The 23089-nt window shown below is 43.5% G+C and overlaps 1 protein-coding gene across 1 annotated transcript in view; it reads right to left on the bottom strand.

The window, feature by feature from the left end:
• The window catches only part of CPB1 (carboxypeptidase B1), a 48423-nt gene extending 25556 nt beyond the window's left edge, over positions 1–22867 (bottom strand). Inside the window, exons 1-8 of the mRNA XM_015428152.1 lie at positions 22797–22867; positions 22633–22708; positions 18617–18741; positions 15224–15323; positions 14877–14978; positions 11022–11123; positions 7000–7110; positions 4935–5025 (exon numbers count right to left, since the gene is read on the bottom strand). Coding sequence (XP_015283638.1) covers positions 4935–5025; positions 7000–7110; positions 11022–11123; positions 14877–14978; positions 15224–15323; positions 18617–18741; positions 22633–22708; positions 22797–22867 — 778 coding nt within the window. The remainder of the gene's footprint in view (positions 1–4934; positions 5026–6999; positions 7111–11021; positions 11124–14876; positions 14979–15223; positions 15324–18616; positions 18742–22632; positions 22709–22796) is intronic.
• Positions 22868–23089: the final 222 nt, after the last annotated feature.

Raw genomic sequence — 23089 nt, 5'->3', positions numbered from 1 at the left:
GACAACAAACAAGGTAAACAGAATAACAAGCAAAAGGTGGGTGTGTCTGGATAACCACACTTCTGGTAACATGGGGGTGTGTCCTAATGTGCTAATGAGCTGTGCTGGCAGGGGTGTGGTCTAATATGCTGATGAGTTTCTGGTGTTGGGTGTGGCCTATTATGCTAATGAGTTCCTGCTGGGCTTTTTCTACAAAAAGAGCCCTGGCCTAAATCCATCAACCAATCCAACAATGAAGCAAGACAAGACAGCATGCTGATGGTTGCTGCAGCAACCGCCAGCCTGCAGCCTCCTAACAAGGTCCTTTCTCCAATAGATTCAGCTGGGTACCCATGTTGGTCTGAAGCAGCAGAACAAAGTTTGAATCCAGTGGCACCTTGACCAACAGTGTTTTATTCCAAGTATAACCATTTGTGTGCACGCACACTTCTTCAGATACCTATTTCTGAAGAAGTGTGTATGCAAACGAAAGCTTATACCCAGAATAAAACTTTGTTGGTCTTAAAGGTGCCATTGGACTCCAACTTTATTTTCTCCAATAGTCTAGCCTTTTTCTCTACCTTTCCTTGCACCCAGATCTGCCAGATCTTGCAAAACAGTAGTTAGTGTGTTGCAGCAAGATAATTCCTTAATTTCCCTCTTTTCTGCTCCTTTCTCATTAATTTCTCTCTCCCACCACCAAATTTGTCTGTGTCCTGCTTGTCAACAGAATATACTTAGTAGTAGTAGTATAGTAGCATATCTGTTAATATTATGAACAGAAAGGGGGGGTAATATTTCCCCTTGATCTAAGAAAGTAGTAAAAGGATGCTCCCCCTCTTCACTCTTTACATGCATAGTAATGGAACATTAATCTGTTTTAATGATTGTACATGTGGAACAGAAATTAGAATTCCCAGTTAGGGGTGTGCAAAAAACAAACAAACATCCCCCCCCCATTTGGGTCTATTGGACTTGAAAAATATATGTATTCCTGAATAGTTCCAAATACCAGTATCAGTATTGTATTGGTATTCAGGTAAATATTCAGGAAACCTGAATTTATTCAGCTCCATTATACCCTATAGGGACCATCCCCATAGAGTATAATGGAGAATTTCACTCACTGAGTTGTGCCATGGTGGTGGCACAATTTGGCAGGTTCAGAAGTCATGTAAAGTTTAAATGCTTTCAGTTTACTCACCCAGATGCACCGCTGCGGCAGCATAACTCAGCAAGTGAACTGAATGCATTTAAAGTTTAAATGCTTTCAGTTCACTAGCTGAGTCATGCCACTGCCGCGGTACAACTCAGCAAATGAACTGAAGGCATTTAAAGTTGAAATGTTTTCAGTTCACTTGCTGAGTCACACCACTGCGGCAGCATGAATCTATGGGTGAACTGAATGCATTTAAAGAAACCATGGTCTAGCCACGGCTGAATAAAAGTGGAACAATATCAGCTTTTATTCGATTGTGGCTATTTCAGTAGCTAAATCAGATTGTCTAATCTGTATCTGGCTGAATAAGTACCCGAAAAAATACCGATGGGGTATTTTTTGTGTATTAAAATGGAGGACAGGAGATCAGGGTCCCCTGGGGAGAAGGACTGGGCACAACATTTGTTATGAATGTAATTTCAATGACATTACAAAGATTATGTCATTTGTCATATAAGAAATAAGCCTTTACAAAGGATTGTTAGATCTTCCACCAACACAATGATAATGGTAACAACCAGTGGCTGAAATGGGAATAGTGGTGTGTGTTCGGTATATATCAAGCTGAATAAATACACAAAAATACCCTTCACAACAATCCTGTGTGGTAGATCTGGCTGAGAATGTATCACCCAGAAACCTGAGTATTAGAGGCACATTACAGGTTGTTTAAAAGCTCTCTTATTACATGTTGCCTACTGTGAAGATAACCTGGTTCAGGGTGTTTTAATTCCCTTCATTTTTGGCACTGCAACTTCTACCATCATTCTTCGTTTGGTGGCCAGTTTTCAAATGTACAACATTATTTTTTTATAAATTATGCTTGCCACAAATAGGGACCCGTAGCTTCCATTGCAAATAGCATGGGTGGACATGTCTCACTTGGGCCAGGATATTCCCCTGCCTTTCAGTTTTGGTCCTAGAACTTCCACACTCATCCTGAAGCTGGTGGCCAATTTTGAATCTCCTAGTTTTATTCTCTGATGAGTTATGCTTGTCTTAAATGGACAGATGGACAGACAGGCCAATTGTTTTCTTACTACTGTTGTTGCTGTTGTAAGTCACAGCTGACTTATGGTGACACCATAGGATTTTCAAGGCACGAGACATTCAGAGATGGTTTGCCATTGCCTGCATCACAAGCCTGGTATTTCTTGGCAGTCCCCTTTCACAACATTAGTCAGGGCTGCTTAGCTTCCGAGTTCTGATGAGATTGGGTTATCCTGGGCTGTCCATTACTGTTGATTCATGGTAACAGCAAGCAGAGCAATTTGTTATGATATTTGGTTTGGATCAGGGTCATATGGTGGAGCCCAGGTGGAATGTTTGTCTGTGCGCCCATGGTGGTACTCGGCAACTCTGTTTTGAGTCCAACTGCAAGTGACCAAATGAGCTAATTGCATATTCTGAGCTAGTAAAAATTATTTATTTACTTACTTCATTTCTAGTCCTCCTTTCTTGCTGAAACTCAACCACCAAAACCATGCAATAAAACAGTATAATACATTAGGGTTGCCAAGTCCTTACCTGTTGCAGAGCGGGGGAGTCCAGTCTTGTCCTAGGAGTCCACGTGTGCGCGCTTTGCGCACGCGCGCCACAATTACGTCACCCAGAAGTGATGCAATCACTTTGGGCACATTGGGGGCGGGCCCGACGTGATAGCGTCACTTCCGGATGACGTGCTGACGCTGGGCATGTCACGTGCTTTGGGGGTGGGGTTCCCCCTGGGGCCCGATCCGCTGGCGGCGGGTAATGGGCCTCTCGGGCGGGGGTTTCCCCACTCCCCGGGGGGACTTAGTAAGTGTATAATACATATAACACTACAAAACTGAATTATGAAATTAGGGAAAAAGTGTAATACATACAATTAACAATGCACTAGCCTCCCCAACCCTGCCCACAGATTGTCCACAGACATTAAAACAACGATCCTATTCCCTTTACAAAAATACCTTTTCCATAAAGTTGGCTTCTCCAGAAGTCTCCATGTCTCCATTCTAAATGCCCCTTCTGTCTGTATCTTTTTCCTCATGGAGTTCAAAATGTGCCTTTACATTCTCCCTTCCCGCACAAAATTCCCCCAAGAGCAGATTTTATTTAAAAAAATGACACCAGGACATTATATACATCTGAGCATAATGTATAGTCAGCCTCTCTGTGATGAAATGAGATTGGGAAAAGAGAAAGAAAGCAGGCCTGGCATGCTCATACAGTCCCTGGAAGATAAACAGTGGACATCCCTATGCGCAGTTGCTCCAAATGTCTTGAACTGCTGTGCTTATTCCTCTCACTTTGAAATGCTCCTCTTGTCTGACTCACCCTTCATTTATTTGTGTGTGTGTATATCTGTATTTCTTTTTGCCCACTGAATATAACACTTCACACATCTGAGAAAGTAAACTCTAGATCACTAACAGTTTATGCCACAATCAATCTGTATGTTGTTAGGATGCTACAAGACTAGGGTTGCCAGCCTGTTACCTCCAGTTGAAAGTTTTCAAGGAAGTATGTGTGGGGAAAAACCTGCCCCTGAGAATGTAGAGAGATCTCTGTTTGCCAGACAGAATAGACCATAGTAGACTAGATGGACATTGTACGGCAGGCTAATGTCTAGTTTACCCTTAGAGATAACCGTATGTTTGTTTGAGCTTGTGCTGAGTATATGAATTGATATCTGCAATATGCTTGGCATGATCTAAACATATCTATCTCAGTCTGAGATGCTACATCCACACAGGCCAGGGCATAACATGGTTGTTGCACTATTTTCCTGTGTGGTCAAGACAATCTAGAAAGCGAATGATTGTTCTAGTGCTGCATATGGCAAGATAAGATGCAGGTTCACTGAAATTGGCTGCTCACAGGAAAGACAACTTTATTTTCCAAGAACTCCATTTTCCAAGAAAATGTATGCGGCTTCACAATGAAGACAAAAGACCTTGACTTTGTTAATGGCTTTGTAAACACACAGCTTTCTGTAACTGATAAGTTCTCCTGATGAGAAAGGAAGGACAATTTCTGCATCTTGCTGGCAGAATGAAAGATGTGCTTCATCACAGGCAGTAAGCTGTATGAACTCCAAACCATAATTGGCTAGGCTACATTTTGATCTTTTCTTGGGGCGGAGATGGTGGTATATTAATAGGCTTCTTTTTTAAAAAACTCTGTTGCTGGCCACTTGTGCATTGATATTTATTGCTGTTGTATTGTAGAACACTTTATGTCTTACTGGTTTTGTGGTTTTTGTAAAGTGCTTTGGAGGCACACTTGGAGCTGAAAAGTGGCACGGGGATATTTTACTAAAACAAATATGGTCCTTCTTTGGGGGACTTAATTTTACACTAAAATATAGGTTTTGTATTTCAGTCTCTTCCCATTGGGATAATTTTTTTAAAAAAGAAAGCTTTGTTCAATATGCTTGGAGGCTCTGTCTACCTATGGTTGCTCTTCATTTGTTTGTTTCTAGTGCGGCTGGCATCAAGCTACAGGTGGTGCCCTTAGACTCGGAGAGACAAGACTTAATAGTGCAATCTTCAATAGAGTTACACCCTTTTAAACCCATTAGCTTCAATGAGCTCAGGAGGATGAAATTCACTTTAGGATTGCACTGTAAGCCTGTTCAAACCCAATCCAATCCAATCCAATCCAATCATTTCTATCATTTTTACCTTGCCTACCCTGGCAGGATAAACAGGAATACGGATATACTTGTCATAACAGGAGAAAACATACTTACTGCACCAGCCAGCATTGAAGTTTCTGTTGGGATCAGTTCCAATGCAACTGCTACCTGCATTTGTAGAACGGGTCTTCCTCCACATGCGAGACTGAAAAGGAGCATAATTAGTACATATAAACTTTGAAGGACATATGTGATACATTCAGGAGGGCAGCCATATTTGTCTGAAGCAACAGAACAAAGTTTGAATCCAGTGGCACCTCTAAGACCAAGAAAGTTTAATTATGGATATAAGCTTTTGTGTGCCTGCAGTTTTTCAAATACATTGAAACAGGGGCCCCTCCCACATGCATAATCTAAAAAGCGAGCTAACAAGGGGGGGGGAGCGGAAGTTAAAGCATTGAAATTTGTTTTAGAAACTTACCAGAGCGCGGGTAAGCGTATGGGTGAATTTCAGAGACTTTAGCAAGTTTATACAAAAGTAAACAATCCATAAAAATGGCGTGGAAAAAAATGGAGGGAGAAAAACAAGCAAAAGTGAAACCACCGGGGAGCATGAGCCCAGGACTGGAAGAGACCACTGAGTTCTCTAAGCTTTTGGCGGACTCTTTGCGCCCTCTACTGGATCAGATGATTAACATCAATCAACAGCTGACAACTTTAAATCAGAACTTTGCAGCTTAGCAGCTCCAACTGTCTGAAACTACAAAAAAGACAGAGCAAACAGAAATGGATGCCAACTCTAAAAAAGTTAAGAAAAAGGTGCAAATGCTGGAAAAGAAGCAAGCTTCGGATGAATTTCAACTTTTACAATTGCAAATGGAGAAAGCTAACCTGGTCCTCCGGTTCCAAGGGGTCCCTGAATCTAAAAATGAGAATCTAAAACAACTTTTGAGCGATGCATTAGCTCCAGTTACAGATTTAAAAGCGAAATATCTTATAAGCGAAATGGACGTGGTCTACAGGGCCTATTCCACACACACACACACACACACACACACACACACACACACACACACAAAAATTCTGCCTGGGGAGATAGTGGTGAGATTCTCGAAGAGACACGTAAGGCATTTAATCCTGAAAGCGACTTCAGGAACACCACTGAAAATCGGAGGCAATACTATTAGGATTTTAAAAGATATTCCATTTGAAATAAGGAAGAAGAGAAAGAAGTACAAGGACTTAATCCTCTTTTTGCAAACAAACAGCATCTCATACAGATGGTTTACGCTGGAAGGCTTCATTTTCAAACTACAGGATAAAAAAGAAAAGATTGACTCTGTTTCCAAAGTGCGTGAGTTTATGAGACTGCAACTGGGTGAACCAGAAGAGGATGCCAAGGAAGAAGATGACAGCAAACTTAGTGACGAAATGGACTCAGTGTCTTCCGATGAGGACTTTGCTTCAGAAGAGGGGGCAGCGCCCCCTAAACGAGAATACCAGTTGAGGATTAGAAAAGATAAAGCAAAGTGAAGGCTGAAGAACTCTGAATTGTGCCTTAAAGCATATACTATAAATGATGCTCTTGGGGTTGTCTTTAAACAGTTAAAATGGTTAAAAAGATAAATAATTTAGCTTAATCGACTATGTTCAATGTAATACTAGCATCTTAGATTAACACTTATATAAACTGATGTAACGATCTCCTATACTTGAGGTTTTAGTTATTAGGGGTTTTCTTTCCTTTCTCCCTAGATGTAGACAACCCTTCTCCTTTTTTCATTGTAGTTTGTAGTTTATAGAAAATGCAATTAAAAAATCCCCTCCGGGGGGGGGGCATAAAAAAAGAAAGAAACACTTCCTCAAGCCTTACATATAGGTAGAGAGAGGGTGAAGGGGTTAGTTGGTAGGAAAGGCTAGTTACAGTCAAGATGTATAAGCAACTGAGCGATGAGTATAATCCAATCTAGCTACACTTACATACATCTCAACTTTAACTAGCCCTTTCTGGCAACTAACCCCCCCCCCCATATGTAAGGCTTGAGGAAGTCTGTTTCAATGTGTACATGCACATGAAAGCTTATACCCAGAATTAAACTTTGTTGGTCTTCAAGGTGCCACTGGACTCAAACGTTGTTCTATGTGAGCTTTTGATTCAGGAAACAAGTGAATTACTTACCTTAGTCCAAGTATAGACATAGCCATCAATGTTGAAGACAGGCAAGACATAGAAATCCAGGCGGTCAAGAAGGTCGGTCATGATGGTTTCTTTCCCATAGGTTCTAACAGCCTGGGTACAGATTAAACAGTTAAAACAATTAGGATGAGCCAAACTGCTTACCTAGTTTTGAGTTATTGACTGTTGGATAGTGCCTCCCCATTTGGGCAATTGTCATTGTTGTGAAAATGTTTGTATGCCATTTGGTACTTTCCCCCCTCTGGGTGTTCCCCCCCCCTTCACTGCCCAGGCTCTTGTTTGCCCTCACTGCCTTTTAATGTGAATAGCTGCTATGAGCGATGTGATTTTGTAGATACTGTTATCTTTGATACACTGATGACACGTGCAGCAGTAAATAAAACTGTGGGGGTCCCATGGTTCATCCGACTGAACACTCGTGAGGATAAAAGGAGCAGAAGACAGTGGAGAAAAATGGTGCAGAGAAGCAGCGGCACCCAGGGAATCAAAAAAAGATACCAAACAGTATAGCAAAACCACAGATGTTTGGTGTTGTAAGTCTTTTTTTCAGCAGTTGATTTAGCAGCACTGAAGATGATAATTTTTAAATTTCAGAATTTCTAAATTTCAGAATATTTGGTGCAGCCCTGTACCTGATACTTTTGTGAAAATGATCTCTATGAAATAATGTAAAATGTGTGCCATGTTCTCTTATTGGAACATTTCCTTGTGATATTAAAGGTCAGTGCAGAATTTAGTGTACTGATTTGGTGGTGTTGGAAAGTGCCATCAAGTGAAAGCCAACTTATGGCAACCCCGTAGGGTTTTCAAGGCAAGAGATGTTCAGAGGTAGTTTTCCATTTCCTGCCTCTGCATAGTGACGCTGGTATTCCTTGGTGGTCTCCCATCCAAATATTGGCAACCCTCCTTAGCTTCTGAAATCTGATGAGATCGGGCTAGCCTGATTTACAGATTTACACCTACCCTCCAGGTTAGGTGTAAATCTGTAATATCAAAGTATTCTAGAAATGGTGCTGAATTGTGCTGGTTACAGGAGCTTTATTTATAACAGCAGCTTAATGCCACCCAAAAGTGATCTTTTGCCATAGATATCGAGCAAAGGCTGATCTCAGATGAAGGCTGCAGGTGATGGCTTTGTGTTTTAGGCCACATTCTCAGAAAGTCATTCTCAGGGGAACTTGCTTCCGAGCAGGGGTCGGATGGGGCTGGAGCTTTCCGGAGCGCAGCTCCAGGAGTGAAGAGCACAGGGGGTGGGGTGGTCACATGACCAAGCCTCGCCCCCTGCTCCCAGCAGGCCTCAGTCAGGTCCACGAGGACGCGGAAGAAGGAAGGTAAGTTGTTTGCCCACCTCCTCCTCCGCTTCCCCAGGCCCTGCCGAGGTCTGCCCCCCCTCCTTGCCTCAAACGCGCCACCAGGAGCGGCGCGGAGGAGGCCCACATCCCCCTCCCTCCCTCATTCCTGTGCCTGCCTCATCCGCGCCGTTCGTGGAGGAGGCCCACATCCCCCTCCCTCCCTCGTCCCCGTGCCTGCCTCGTCCGCACCACCTGGAGTGGTGCGGATGAGGGCCCCATCCCCCCTCCCTCCCTCGTCCCCGTGCCTGCCTTGTCTGCACCTCCTGAGGGCACCTGGTATTTTTGGCCTCTGTGTAACAGAGTGTTGGACTGGAGGGGCCATTGGCGTGTTCCAGCATTGGCTTCTCTTATGTTCTTATGTCTGGGGCAAGGGATGCTCTGTATTCTTGGTGCTTGGGGGGGGACAGTGGGAGGGCTTCTGGTGTTCTGGCCCCACTGCTGGACCTCCTGATGGCTCCTGGTATTTTTGGCCCCTGTGTAACATAGTGTTGGATTGGAGGGGCCATTGGCCTGATCCAGCATTGGCTTCTCTTATGTTCTTATGTCTGGGGCAAGGGATGCTCTGTATTCTTGGTGCTTGGGGGGGGACAGTGGGAGGGCTTCTGGTGTTCTGGCCCCACTGCTTAGTAGCCAAATTGTTCACTCATAGCTTTAATGCCAGTCGCTCACAAAGGAGCATCCCGGGATGTGATATCAGAGTCATGTGACAGGAAGAGGGGGAGCTGGACCATAACCAACGGACCGAAAGGGCCAAGGACAAGAAACAAAAACCAGTCATCAAGAGGTTCCGGTGATGTCAGGGGGTGTGGCCCTATGGCACACTTCCGGTGATGTCAGGGGTGTGTGGCCTTATGACACACTTCCGGTGATGCCAGGGGTGTGTGGCCTTATGACACACCTCCGGTGATGTCAGGGGTGTGTGGCCCTATGACACACTTGCAGTGATGTCAGGGTTTGTGTGGCCTTATGACACACTTCCGGTGATGTCAGGGGTGTGTGGCCTTATGACACACTTCCGGTGATGTCAGGGGTGTGTGGCCCTATGACACACTTCCGGTGATGTCAGGGGTGTGTGGCCTTATGACACACTTCCGGTGATGTCAGGGGGTCTGGCCTTATGACACACTTCCGGTGATGTCAGGGGTGTGTGGCATATGCTAATGAGTTATGCTAATGAGCTCCGGCAGCTCTTTTTCTACAAAAAGACCCCTGCTTCCGAGTAAGATGATGTTGTAACAATGGTACTTAATGGTTTAGGATTTAACAGCTGGGAAACCCATTGAGGAAGTACAGATGCCCTAGACTGAATTAGCTACAAAACAAGAGATTCTTAGTTGCAATCCAGCAGAACTGCATAGACATCTCATTAAAACCAGTGCGATGTGTGTGCCAGGTTTCAGCCTTGCTATTTGGGCTATGTCTTAAATATGGCACCAGTCCCAGACTCCCAGTGTGGTAAAGTCCGGGACTGACTGTTCCAAAGGGTGAGTGATAGCTGCAGCAACCTGAGCGGCTAAATAAGGTAACATTTTATTCTCTGCTGAGTTACTGAGAGAGATAAGGGTATCACATTTGCAAAGGCGTGACTGGGGTGTCACTTTCAGTTTCCAAGGCTGCTTCCCCACACGTATCTGAGTGGGCAGGAGGGGGAGGCCTTCTCACTGCTGGGTCTCTGCCATGGCTATCAAGTCAAATATTTTCACTGCCTTGATTTCAAGTTTAACTTCCTGATGCTGCTTCAGGTTTTTTTTGTTTTTTTTTGTTTTTTTAAAAACTTTAATGTAGGAACCTCTACTAAGGATGAGAATGAAGCAGCTGGAAGTTGCTTTCTAAGGTTATTCTGATAAAGGCAAATGCAGTTGACTGCTGCAGCTGTAAGTATCACAGGAATGGAGCTGCTGATAATGCACCTCTTTCTCAAGGGCCGCTGGTTGGCTGACTCTGAGAATGAATGAAACTGGCAATGAGTCGGGCCTGTCAAGGAGGGGGAAAGGTGGGATTTGTCCGGGGTGACTGTGGTCAACAAGGACAGCAGAGGTTGTGTTAGATTGGAGGAAAGAGGCTTCATATCATACATGGAGCTCCTTCTCCCGGCTCAGTGGGGACCTCAGTTGCAAAGGCATGTGGGGATTTCTCCCAGAATACTCCCTTATTGGCTTACTGAGGGCACATGAGGATCCCTTCCTGGCCATATCCCTATTGGCTTCCTAAATAGCTGTGCATGTCCTGTCCCACTTCTGTCAATCTTATTAATTACTTACTGCATCTATATTCCACCTTTCTTGCTGAATCTCAAGGCGATTAACAACAAAAAAAGCAATGCAATAGAACAGTGTAACACATACTGAGATGGCTGTGCTGATACGGGGGACCTGGACCATGAAGAACTTTATAGGTGCCTTGAACTGAACCAGTGCTTTAAATCGAACCCAGCAACTAATTAGTAACTGCAGGACTGGTGTATTATGCATGATGCCCACACCTAGCTCCTGATAGTAATTGAGCTGTGGTATTACGTACCCTGATACCTGGAAATTTGGGAAGGATAGTTTTAGAAAAACTAGAATGAGAATTTTACTATGAGAGTTTTTTTTAAAAAAATCTGCTTCCAGCTGAATCAATGAGCTCTTAAGATATACTAAGTCAACCAACCTGTCTCACAAACCACTGGCAGAATGCAGGTGAGATCCACTCTCTAGCATGGAAGCCGCAATCCATAAAGATGGCCTTTTTGTTTGCACCCTCCTTTCCCACCTGCACAGATAAAAATAACATGAAAAGAAGAAGCAATCTGTATGGCATACAAATAGTTAATGTTCTGGCTTTCGATTGCAGCCTTATTTGAAATCAGAGTTCCACTAATAGAACTGAAGCCCATTGCTGGCAGTATAGTCTCATCTCTAGAAAATTACATACGGAGAGAGTGAGAGCACACCTTTTATATAAGCAGCAACAAAGGCCCCGGTCACATGGGAAGCTTTGATCCACAAGAGGGACGGATTGGGGGCGCATCAAGCGGGCGTGATCACACCGCAACATCTGGGAAGCGGCGCGCACCCGTCCCCGATCCGTCTCTTCTGGCCAAAGCCAAAAATGTGAGTCACCCCCCCCCCCACAAAACACTACTACTTACCAGAAAATCTGCATCAGGAACGGCTGTGGGATTGCCGGCGCGCCCGTCTCCAGCAGCATGCGAGGCCCCCTGCCAAACTGTGCAGGCGCACATATGCGCAGCGGGCTTGCCTCGCTCACCCATCTTTGGCTCCCCCCCCCGGCATCTGATCATGCTGAGGAGCAACTGCGCGGCAGCTCGTGGGATCTGTTTGATCCCGCCACCGCACTTCTCTTTTCATGCGGCTCAAAAAAGCCGCACTTCAGCCGCACCTTTTCCCCCAATGTGACCGGGGCCAAAGAATCATCAGATGCAAACTAGGACAGAGTTTCTTTGTTTATTTGCAGGAAGAATTTTGATGTAGGAATGGCCTAACTACTAGCGTTGCCAGCTTTGGGATAGAGAATTCCTGGAGATTCGGGGGTAGAGCCTGGAGACGGTGGGGTTTGGGGAGGGGAGGGACTTCAGTGGGGCATGATGCCATAGAGTCCACCTTCCAAAGCAGCTGTTTTCTCCAGAGGAACTGATCTCCGTAGCCTGGAGACCAGTTGTAATTCCAGGAGATCCCCAGCCACCACCTGGAGATGGACAACCCTGCTAACTAAGCATTATGCTTTCCATAGGAACTTCCTCAGGTAGGGTGGAATGGCATGTTCTGAATTTGCATGCTTCCTAGGTGAGTGCAGTCTTGATCTGGATTGGGCCCACAAAGGTTTACTGCCTTACAAGTCTAACAGGGATTTTGTTGCATGTTGTATTCTGTCCTATTTGACCTCTGAAGAAGACTCTTGTGAGCTGAAATGCATCAGGTCATCATTTAATGTTCTTTTTTGAGCATTTGTCACTTTGAACATTTTATGAGGCTTTATTTGGGCCCCTACAAGGTTTTTATGTTTTTGAAGTACACACATGCACTTTTGTCTATACCTATTGATGTTTTTAACTTTTGGCCCTTAACTAATTTTCTGAACTTCCCTTGGAGGCTTTTGATTTGGACTGGGGGCACGGCTGACAGAGAGTGGGCTTAGATCTCCCCTGGATATGCTATTTTGCTACCCAAAAATGGTTGGGCCCTGCCAGTTGCCCCATTGTAGAAATGTAACTTGTCAGTACACAGGCATACCCCACTGAGGCAAACGGTACCCCTGGGGCCATTTCAGGCTGGGAAAATAGTGCAGGAGGGAGGTCGTGACCTCCTATCTCTGCATGCCACAGTTCTGATCCAAATCAAGCCTGTGTGTGCCTGAGAAGTGGGAACTTCAGAACATACCTCTGAACCCAAATTAGGGACCTTTCCAGAAAAAAAGTAACAGACGAAGCAGTTAAAATTCTCTCTTCTACACATCACTGAAAGGCTCAAAAGCTCTGTTCTTTCTATTTGGTCACCTCGCCAGTGCATTTAGCCTCTACTGTTCTTTCACCATTGTGAAATTAACACAGAGTTTATCAAACACACTGGAGCCTGGGCTTGTTTCTGTGACACTGACTCCCCACACACCTTGACCCAAACGTCCCCTCCTTTCAGTGTAAAGAAAGCTTCCAGAGATCTCAGAGTTCTCACACAAGGTTTGGGTTGGAGCTAACAGGACAGACCAACAAACACTGATGCTGTGACTCTCCCATTTATTTTTGCAGGAGTTGTATAGCCATAACTACATAAAATCTAAACTAAAATAAAGGGGAATGTTTAGCAGCATTGCTGGGTGATGGAGGTTGTTTCCCACCTAGGGTTGTCAGCTCCAGGTTGGGAAATACCTGGACGTTTTGGGGGTGGATTCTGAGGAAGGCAGGGTTTGGGAAGGGGAGAACCTTCAGTGGGGCATAATGCCATAGAGCCTACCCATCTAAGTAGCCATTTTCTCCAGGTGAATTGATCTCTAGCTCATGGAGATAATTTGTAATCCCAGAAGATCTCCAGCTACCACCTGGAAACTGTACATGTGACTATCAGAGGAATGAAATTTGATCCTGCAACTGAGTTTCGAATCAGGGTTATAACAGGCCCTGTTCTTATGGCCTGTTCTATGGCAACCACAACTAAAAGTCTAACCTTTGCAGGGGGTTTTTCCCCCTCATCAGCCTGTGCTGAGTCAGTTATGACATCTGCAGCCCTGGACAGACTTTGCACCATTGAAATGTGGTGTGAAAATGGCATAGCAAAAGCAGAAACAGGATTAAATTTGGCCTGTCATGGTGCTACAGACTCAACACAAATGGAAGCTGCTGAAGATCAACATGGAACTGCCATATCCTGAAACTGTACTCCTCAACTGGATCTCAGATAGGCCTGCCAAATCTCGCCAAACCGTGGTGGGGGATCTGCATGTCTTTGCAGAATCCTTGCCGTGGGGACGGCGAGACGCGTTGCACCGCCGTCACCAGGACATGACGCCATGTGTCGCTCTGGCAACGGGGCTGTTTGGAGCCCCGTTGCCAGAGCGATGTATAGCGTCAGATCCTGGCAACGGTGGGTGCAACACGTCTCGCTGTCCCCACGGCAAGGATTCTGTGAAGACCTATGATCCCCCGCCGCGATTTGGCAACCCTAATCTCAGAGAAGGTGCTCAGTGAGCCAGTACTTGATTTCATGAAGACCAGGCTCTTACTCATTGGCATACAAATTCTAATCTTTCCTGAATTATGATTGTATTTATAGGAGTGATCCGCAGGAGGTTCCCCTCATGGTAACACAGGAGAAGGTCTCTATGTACCGGTTTCCAATTCCATATGATATATCCAAATGGAAGCTTCCTCTAATTTTGTAGCCCATAATGGGAATGTAGGAAGGCAGACCTTCTTTCCCTTAGGACTGTCTGTGCTCACAAATGAAGGCCAGCCATGCAAACTCCATAGCTCCAACTGCTTTCACATGGACTGGAACACCACATGTGTTTGTATTGCAGAGATCTGACAGTGATTTTTTTTTTTTTGGTCCAAAATAAGAGTGTGTCTAAACAATTTCCTTTTGTTCATAAGAAATGCATGATGGAAACTATTTGAGAAGGGGGGGAAACCTGATAAATTGTTTGCTTCACACAGTGAAAAAAAAGTTCTGAAGTTTATAGATTGCTTCGTAACAAATAGGTTTACAAACAACAGATGGAGTTCTCAATTATACAAAGGTAGATTACCATTTACCTTGCTTACAGGAACATGGTTAAATTTATATGTGCAAACTGTCAAAGCTCTTATTATGGTCTGTGTTATTGAGAAAACCTTTGATATAAATCAAAAGGATAAAAATGTCACCATAATGGAATTCAGAAAACCTGCTTAGTTTCCTAAAGCGTTTATTAAAAATACAGATCTGGAATCTTCGAGGGCTTAATAAATTTTATTTCTTACACACCAAGAGACAATAGAACAGATTGGCTATGAAACTCAAGAGCAAATACCTTAAGGAGATACATTGGACGTCCCTCAAAGGTTGTTCCTATCTGAGACCGAGAAACGAGAGCTGGGTTCTGATTGGCAATGTCAGCTGTCCAAGCTGCTATCTGTTGAATTAAAACAAACATGTACATATGGGCATTTCATATCATTTTTTTTTTAAAGATCTCATACTGAGTCAGGCGAATGGTCCATCTAGGTCACCACTGTGCACTTTGATTGGCAGCAGCTGTCTGTGGTGTCAATCAGATACTAGAGACACAGTCTGGGGTTTCAGCAAAGCTGAGTTATAGAAGCAAATATCACCAAGCAAAAAGTGGAGGATGATTTTAGCATACAAATAATGCTTTACCGTTTCCCAGTTGTTATATTTTTCATACTGGTGTCCAGCAGAACGAGCGTGGCTGTCAAACTGCCTGTCGAGTACAGTCTGAAGGTTGTCAATCAAAACTCTGCAATAAACCCAACAAGGATGAGTCAAAATGGAACTTTGCAATTTTGTTCTGGTCCCAGGCCTTCTGATCCTCAGGCAAATCACTGCTGTCATGTTTACAGTAGCAATTTCTTTCTGTTCTGCCTGCAAGTGTCATATGTGCACACCACAGCAATGCTTGTTGCTGTTGTTGTTAGTTGACAGCAATGCAGTCTCTTCTTATCTATGTGTCTCTGTGTTGGTATGTTTTATTTAATTGTTTCACTCTCTCTCTCTCTCTCTCTCTCTCTCTCTCTCTCTCACACACACACACACACACACACACACACACACACACACATATATATTCTGTATTTTAACATTGTTTTCATTGTTAACCAGCTTGGGGAGCCTAAGTTGTGTGGAAAGGTGGCATAGAAATGTTTTTTAAAAAATAAACTTCCCAGGCTAATGCAGATTGCTGGTCATGGTATGTACACTCAATCCACTTTCAGCTCCAGGAAAACAGTCTTCACAGGTTTTTATATTGCTTCCAAAATATGGGGAAAACCAGGGCTATTTTTGGGCAGGAATGGAGTTCCGGCTGGCTCCCGAGCTGGCCACGCCCAGCAGGAACTCATTAGCATAATAGGCCACACCCAACAGCAGAAACTCATTAGGACTGGCTACATTAGGGGTGTGTGGGCTAACATGCAAAGGAGTTCCTGCTTCAAAAAAAAGCCCTGGGTTTTGACTACAAACAAGATAAACAGAATAAGAAGCAAAAGGTGGGTGTGGCTGGATGAGCACACTTCTGGTAACACGGGTGTGTGGCCTAATATGCTAATGAGTTTCTGCTGTTGGGTGTGGCCTGTTATGCTAATGAGTTTCTGCTGAGCTTTTTCTACCAAAAAGCCCTGGGGAAAACCACCTGCTTATCTAGAGATGGCAGTGGGTTATGTGTGCACACCACAGGAAGCAAAATCAAATCCCGGTCTTAAAAATATCATTGACTTCCTACCCTAGAGTCACTAATGTACTCCTTAGAACAATCTCCATACAAATTGGCTGGTAGCTCCTCTTCCTCTCTCTTTTCTCTCCTCAACCCAAATAAAATAACTAGATAAAGAAATGTGCAGATAGGATGTCCTTGACCACTGGATTAGAGAGTAAAAGAGGCCAGTTTACAATTCACTCCCAGCCTTCATAATGAACACTTGAACGGGTTGCATTGCCATGATGTCAGGGCACTGCAGCTGCACATCAAAGGCTTGCTGTCACAAGGACGCGTCACTGAAGTTTTGTCAGGGACAGCTTCGCAGACATACATACTGGTGCAGGAACCTGTGTAAATTCATTATGAGCTGGGGCTATTTTTGACACATGGCAGAGTAACTCTTCCTTTGCCACTGAGACAAGGATGCTAAAAGGCTGCACATCTGGAAGAGGTTTGTGCTGGAAACAACCCATGGCAGAGCTTTTAAGCATTGTTTCCACATGGATGGAGGTAAAAAGAAATGTAAGAATGGATGGCCTCTTGATGTACTTGCCTTGGACTTGAACACATATAACCTCATTCTTCAAGGCATTAAGTGGTCAATGTGTCCTTGAATGTGTCATGTTTGGGAATTATCACTTGCTTCAAGTGGTTTCTAGCATCAAAAGGTTTCCAGTCTCATAAGGAAATGTGAACCCCAGACTGGGGTTATGAGAACCAGCACAGCAGAAGAGAGAGTTACAACAGGTGCTGCTTGACATTGCACTTCTTGGAGGGGCTATTTCCCCTGGGCTCAGTTTGGCTCCCACAAGGACAGCAGCAGGATTACCAGGTAGCTGGAGGGCTTTGACATCAAGCACCTCTCTCAGACACTCGCTCACCAAGAAATAAATCTGGAACCATGTTCCATCTAAAGTCACAATTTATATTGCTTTAATCTATTGTGCATTACCTCTGAGATAAGTGTATCCAAAGACTAGGATTGTTTCTGTTGTTGTTTTTTGCCATTTGGTCACAACTGACAACTGACAAAAACCTTGTGGGGTTTTCAAGGCAAGATACCTTCAGATTGCCTGCCCTTGCATCGTGACCCTGGTATTCCTTGGAGGTCTCCCATCCAAATACTAACTAGGACTGACCCTGCCTAGCTTCTGAGATCTGCTGAGATCAGACTAGCCTTGGCTATCCAGGTCAGGGCAAAGACTGGGTAGACTGGGTATCAATCTTTTTAAAAACAAACAAACAGAGGCACAGGAGCAATGATGAAAGGAAATGCTTGAATCTAATAATGCGGTGCAAAGAATGTTAATGGGTTAAAGATCCTCAACCCAATAAAATGTTTCAGTTTTTATAGCCTTAGTCACTCCTCAATCAATCAATCTTTCAATCTTTCAATTTATTGATTGCTCAATCCTTGCAGAGCTGCCGGCTCTGAGCGATTTACAGTTACTCATGTGTTGATACGGGACTAACAATGATGGGGGTAAGGGAGGACAACATATATCATTTTTTAATCACACACACTTCACAGTGGCACATACACTCCTAAGTGGCAAAGCTGCATATTCTGTCCTGTCTTAATTACTACTCCCTTCTGGGGTATTTGCTGGAGCCCTGCTCCTTGAGCTATTACATCTCTGAGGAAAATCCTAGGCCAGTCCTAAGGATCCAGGTGGATTTGCTGGCTGCTTGCCTTACTCTGCCCCTTCCCCAATGACACTGCCCTTGCCTGCTCCTATAGAGCTCCTTTCTGTTAGCAGGCTTCAGTGCATAAAGTACCCACTGTATGCAACTCGAGGAGTCTACTCCTTCCAGTGCCTCTTCTTTGCCTGGTTTCTCAGGTCCACCAGCTCTACTACCTACTTCTGTCCTATCTCTACTTACACACACATGCATGATGGTTCATATTCAACAGCCTGGGTCTGAAATTCCTCTACCTGAACACCATGTTGCCATGACAAGTTTGTCAGATCTCAGAAGCTAAGCAGGGCCAACCCTGGCAAGTACTTGAGTGACCTCCAAGGAATACCAGGGCCAGGACACAGAGGCATGTTACCAAGCCATCTCCCTGAAACATCCTAGCCCCACTAGGGGTTGCCAGAAGTCACCATCACTTCCAGTATCGCAAGCACATACACACACAAACAAGCTCCCCTCACAAAAACATGACTTTCTTTACAGATACTTTCTAAATGCCAAGCTATTCAGTATTTATTTTTATTTATTTAAAATATTTTAAGCCACCCTTCCACTCAACTTAGGGTCCCCAAGGTGGGGAACTCTATTTAACACATATATTAATGGAGCAAACATAAGAAGAAGGAAAAAAAGCATACTCATAGTTCAGTCCGTTCTGTTGCAGAAGTTTCTCAGCTTCAGAACACAGATCTGCTTCAACTCGAAAGTCAACAGTCATGCCTGTCTTCACTAGTGCAACAGAATCTGGGTGCCAGAAATCAACCTACATAGGAACCAAGCAAAGATGCCCATGAAACCAGACATGTAGAAGTTTTCTGGATCTATCTGCATGTGTGGATTTGGTTGGTTCATGCCACTTCTTCACCTCATTGAAAAATACTGCTCTTTATTCGTCTAGACTGAGTTCACCAAAGAAAGGTCAACACAAAAATATCTATGGAAAGAGAATCATGGACCTCTTATAGAAGAGAAACCTAAGTCAGTAAGGTGACAATGTGGCCCTAAACCAAATTGTCCCAATCCAGCAATGGAAATTCGCACTACTCACCAAGTAACCATGTTTACTTTTATTTTTCCTCTAAATCTCAATACCTGAAAAATATATGCTGCTTTTCTTAAAAAAAACCAAAACATTTTACAGGCTGACAGTGAAATCCTAAGAAGAGTTACATCAAAGCACATTCACTTCAGTGGACTTAGAAGGGTATAAGCCTGTTTAGGAATGCACAGTGGTTGACCCTCCCCCGCCAAGGTATAATCCCATGCTATCTGTTTTGTCTTTAGCACACAATACATCTATGTGCACAGGGAGGGTTGGGACTGAGCCCATTGACCTCGCCTCCTGATTGTGACCCAGCACACTGCTCCCAAACACTGCCCCATCCTATACATGCTTGTTTGACCACGAGCTTGAATTACAGAGACCGACTCCCCAAGATGGCGCCAAGGCAGCTGCTCTGACTTTTAACGCTATGCAAGTTATGTGCTAAAATTACGGAGACCACAGAGATCAGTTCCCCTGGAGAAAATGGCTGCATTAGAGAGTGAGCTTTATGGCATTATACCCTGCTAAGGTGCCTCCCTTCCCCAAACCCTGCCCTCTCCAGGCGCCACTTCCAGATCTCCAGGAACTTCCCAACTTGGAGTTGGCAACCCTAACATGAGCACAGTACCTATGTGTGCAGAAGCTAATTTCTGATAAAAAAAACTTTCAAAAGTTTTTAAACATTAAAGAAACCTGCAACTATTTGACCAAAGAAAGAATCAAAGGTAGGAACAGAAGAGAAAGTTCTCTTTTATCAGTGTACCCAATACTGAAAGAAAGAAGCTGGTTGTGCAGATTACATGGCCCATGCTGGTCTCTCAAGAATCCCTGTCTGCTGTTGCAGACTGACAAAGACCCTGAGATATCTGCTTATTCGTAGTTCACCAATAGGATACTCTGAAAAAGTACACCTGGAACCCTAAATCAAAGCTGGATAGATGTGTCTTTATATCTGAAATGAATAAGAGTTGCCTTTACAACATAATAATTTCAGCAGCAAAGCTATCCCTGATTTTGGAGTGCAGTTTGTAGTGTGTTGGTAGCTGAATTCTTGGTCTGTGTCACTATGTTTTTATCTAGCGCTCTGACCATTCTAACAGCCATCTTGGTATAGGTTCCAGGCATATTTAATTGGCTTTTCAATGACCCTGCCATTCAAAATTTAGAACACTCAGACTGTTCAATAGCCAGAAAACAGGTGGGATGTTTCACATGTGCTTCACAACAAGGAACACTGTAGGCATGTTAGCACCATCACTTAAGAGAAACGACTCACAGTGTATGACCTCACAGTGACATTTATCTGACTTTCTAAGATAAGAACTTGTGGCCAAATTTTCTTTGGATGAGCCAAAACAGTCTATAGGGATCCTTCAGCATTAAGTATTTCTGAAAGGTGCCTACTGTGTTGGTATCTAAGCAGTGAACAAAATATTATTACCTCAGGGATTACAGCCCTATAAACAGGGAAAGCGATCATCTAAATATACCATGATAAGTTGGAATTTTCTCCTTAGGTCATATATAACTGTCTTTTCATTACAATTAAAAATAACTGTGCCTCCTTCCTTGTTTTTGTTGTGGCCTCGTTTTATTTATTTAATCTTTTCTTTTCTGCTCCACATGCATTTGTGTCATACCATTCCTTAAATGGAGGCTACTGACAATTGACTTTCGGAGCAACTCAGTGACAAGGATAAGCACATGTTCTCTTTGTGGAGGATTCATGGAAGTGGCTTTGGAAAATGTATTGGACCCCTTATCGCTCTTATTTTTTTGAATGATGGAAGTGCAGATGGGGACATATTTATCCCGGTCATTTCTTTAACAGAATCTAAACCTTGCTTTCTGCATCCTTCTTGGTCAAGGCTTAGTAGCAAAGAAGAGATAAGTCAGTTAACCTGAGATGTGTTTCATATGGAGCAGCAATCACACTATGGAACAGAAAATGACTAATAGCCCAAAAGGAAGAATGTTTATTTAGAAGCAAGACCAGGTGTATTCAGTAGTACTTACTCTCAAATAAATGTAGACCTTGAGGTAGGTTTAGATGAAGCACCATAACTGACCCAGTGTCATCCACCAAGTTTCATGGCAGTGTGAAGATTTGAACCTGAGCCTCACAGATCCCAGTTTAACTCTCTGACCACTACATTTCACTGACATGACTAACTGTTGCTCTGAAATACAACACATTGAAAAGATATTCTTGGGGATTAAGCATAAGGGATTAAACAAATTGAGGACTCTCAATGACCCTCAAGGAATCACAAAGGGAAAATAGGAGCTTGAATGCCCCCAGCTTCCATTTCAAATGAGAAACAGTCCAACTTGAGTATGTAAATGTCCCCTCCTCCCTCATCAAGCTATCTCTCTTGGTGTCTGTGAGAGTATGTGTGTGTGTGGTGGTTAATTTACAAAGTCATATTTTCCTACATACCTGGGGAATCTTCCAAATATGTACAACTGCCTGCTTGGTCTATGGGTGGTCTAGTGTTGCTCTGTGTGTGATTAGACAGGGGAAACCACTTTTCTATTAAAAGGAGTGAAAGCCATGCCAAAATTGTAGTTTGTATTGCATAGGCTGATATATGTATGTGATTTTGTGCTTGTATCAGGGAGTGCTGGATGGCGAATGGGTTGTCTTGTTTGCCTTTTGGTCTCTTTCAGAACTACGTTTCTCAGTACAAAGTCATAAAAATTGCTTCTGGCAAGCTACGAATTCAGTATAACATATGGCTGAACTCTTAGTTTCATGGAAGATAACAGCAGAACTCCCATTCATTTGAATAGACATGGAACATAATGGAGAACATAGGTGGACGTGGGAGAGACTCTGACAATGGCCTAACATCCAAGAAAAGCCCTTCTACATCTGTATATCATTGGAAATGTACAGATTATAGCCATTTTCCTTTTCTTTTTGTGGCTGATGCTCAATATCAAAGCTATACACAAATATTGAGAACAGATCTTCTGCCTTGGGTTGTTTTGTCTCATGCCATAATATATCTGCATCAAGGTCACAAAACACAAATTTGGAATGGAAGAGAAGCTTAGAGAACATTCAGAGAAGAGAATGACACATAGGGAATTTTTAAAAAAGAAAAGAGAGAGCAAGCAACCTCTTATGCATTTAGCTGAACCTCTTCAAAATGAAATCCCTATGATTAGGATTATAATTTATTACAACAGTCTGTTGCATTAATCATGTAAGAAGCTATGCATACTGATTTTGTGACCAAGTTCCCAAGGAAGGGTTGGGGTTTTTTTTGTTGGTCTCAGACTTTAATTTTTGATATTAGGGTTCCCAGCCTCCAGGTGGCATCTGGAGATCTCCTGCTATCACAATTGATCTTCACATGACCAAGATCAGCGGCCAAAGGTCACCCAGTGTACTTCCAAGTCAGGAGGATTTGAACCTGGGTCTCCCAGATACTAATCTGATCTCTAAAACAATACATCATGCTGACTCTCTGTTGAGCTCCATTGTTTCCTTTTCCAATTAAGACAACTATCTTTTGGTAGCAATGGAACAAATGTAGCACTAAGGCATGGTCCAGATGGAAGATTCTTCTTAATTTATATCACCTCAGAAATTGAGCTTACCTGCATATGACTGGCCAAGGTAGTGAGGACTTCTACCTGTTCTTCATTGTGAGGCGTTACACGAAATACTTTCTCCCTAAAGAAAATGGTGGAAAGTAATTGGGTATACCAGAGATCTCATGTGCATGTGTTCTGAAACATGCAAGTAAATAATATTTTCTTACCCTTCAAAGGTCTGCACTGATGATTCTGCAAAGGCAGACAGAGTACCCATCAAAAGCAATAATACCCACATCCTTATTTTCATTTGCAACGACAAGGCACCAGACCAGATTATTTTCTCACCTGCTTTTATAATTTACCGGTCCTTTTAGTTTTGATTAATGAAACCATCAACTCCGTCCACTTGCTCATTGATTGATTACTCTCCTGGCCTTGTTTTGTTTGCAGACTATTTGTCATCTTTGTATTGCTCACCTGTGGAAACAGGGAACAAAATCTCACGGGTTAGTAATAG

Source organism: Gekko japonicus, unplaced genomic scaffold (assembly GCF_001447785.1).
Source record: "Gekko japonicus isolate JY-2015 unplaced genomic scaffold, Gekko_japonicus_V1.1 scaffold1460, whole genome shotgun sequence".
NCBI lineage: Eukaryota > Metazoa > Chordata > Lepidosauria > Squamata > Gekkonidae > Gekko > Gekko japonicus.
Note: the sequence above shows the minus strand (reverse complement) of the source record. Positions and strands in the feature narration are given on the sequence as shown.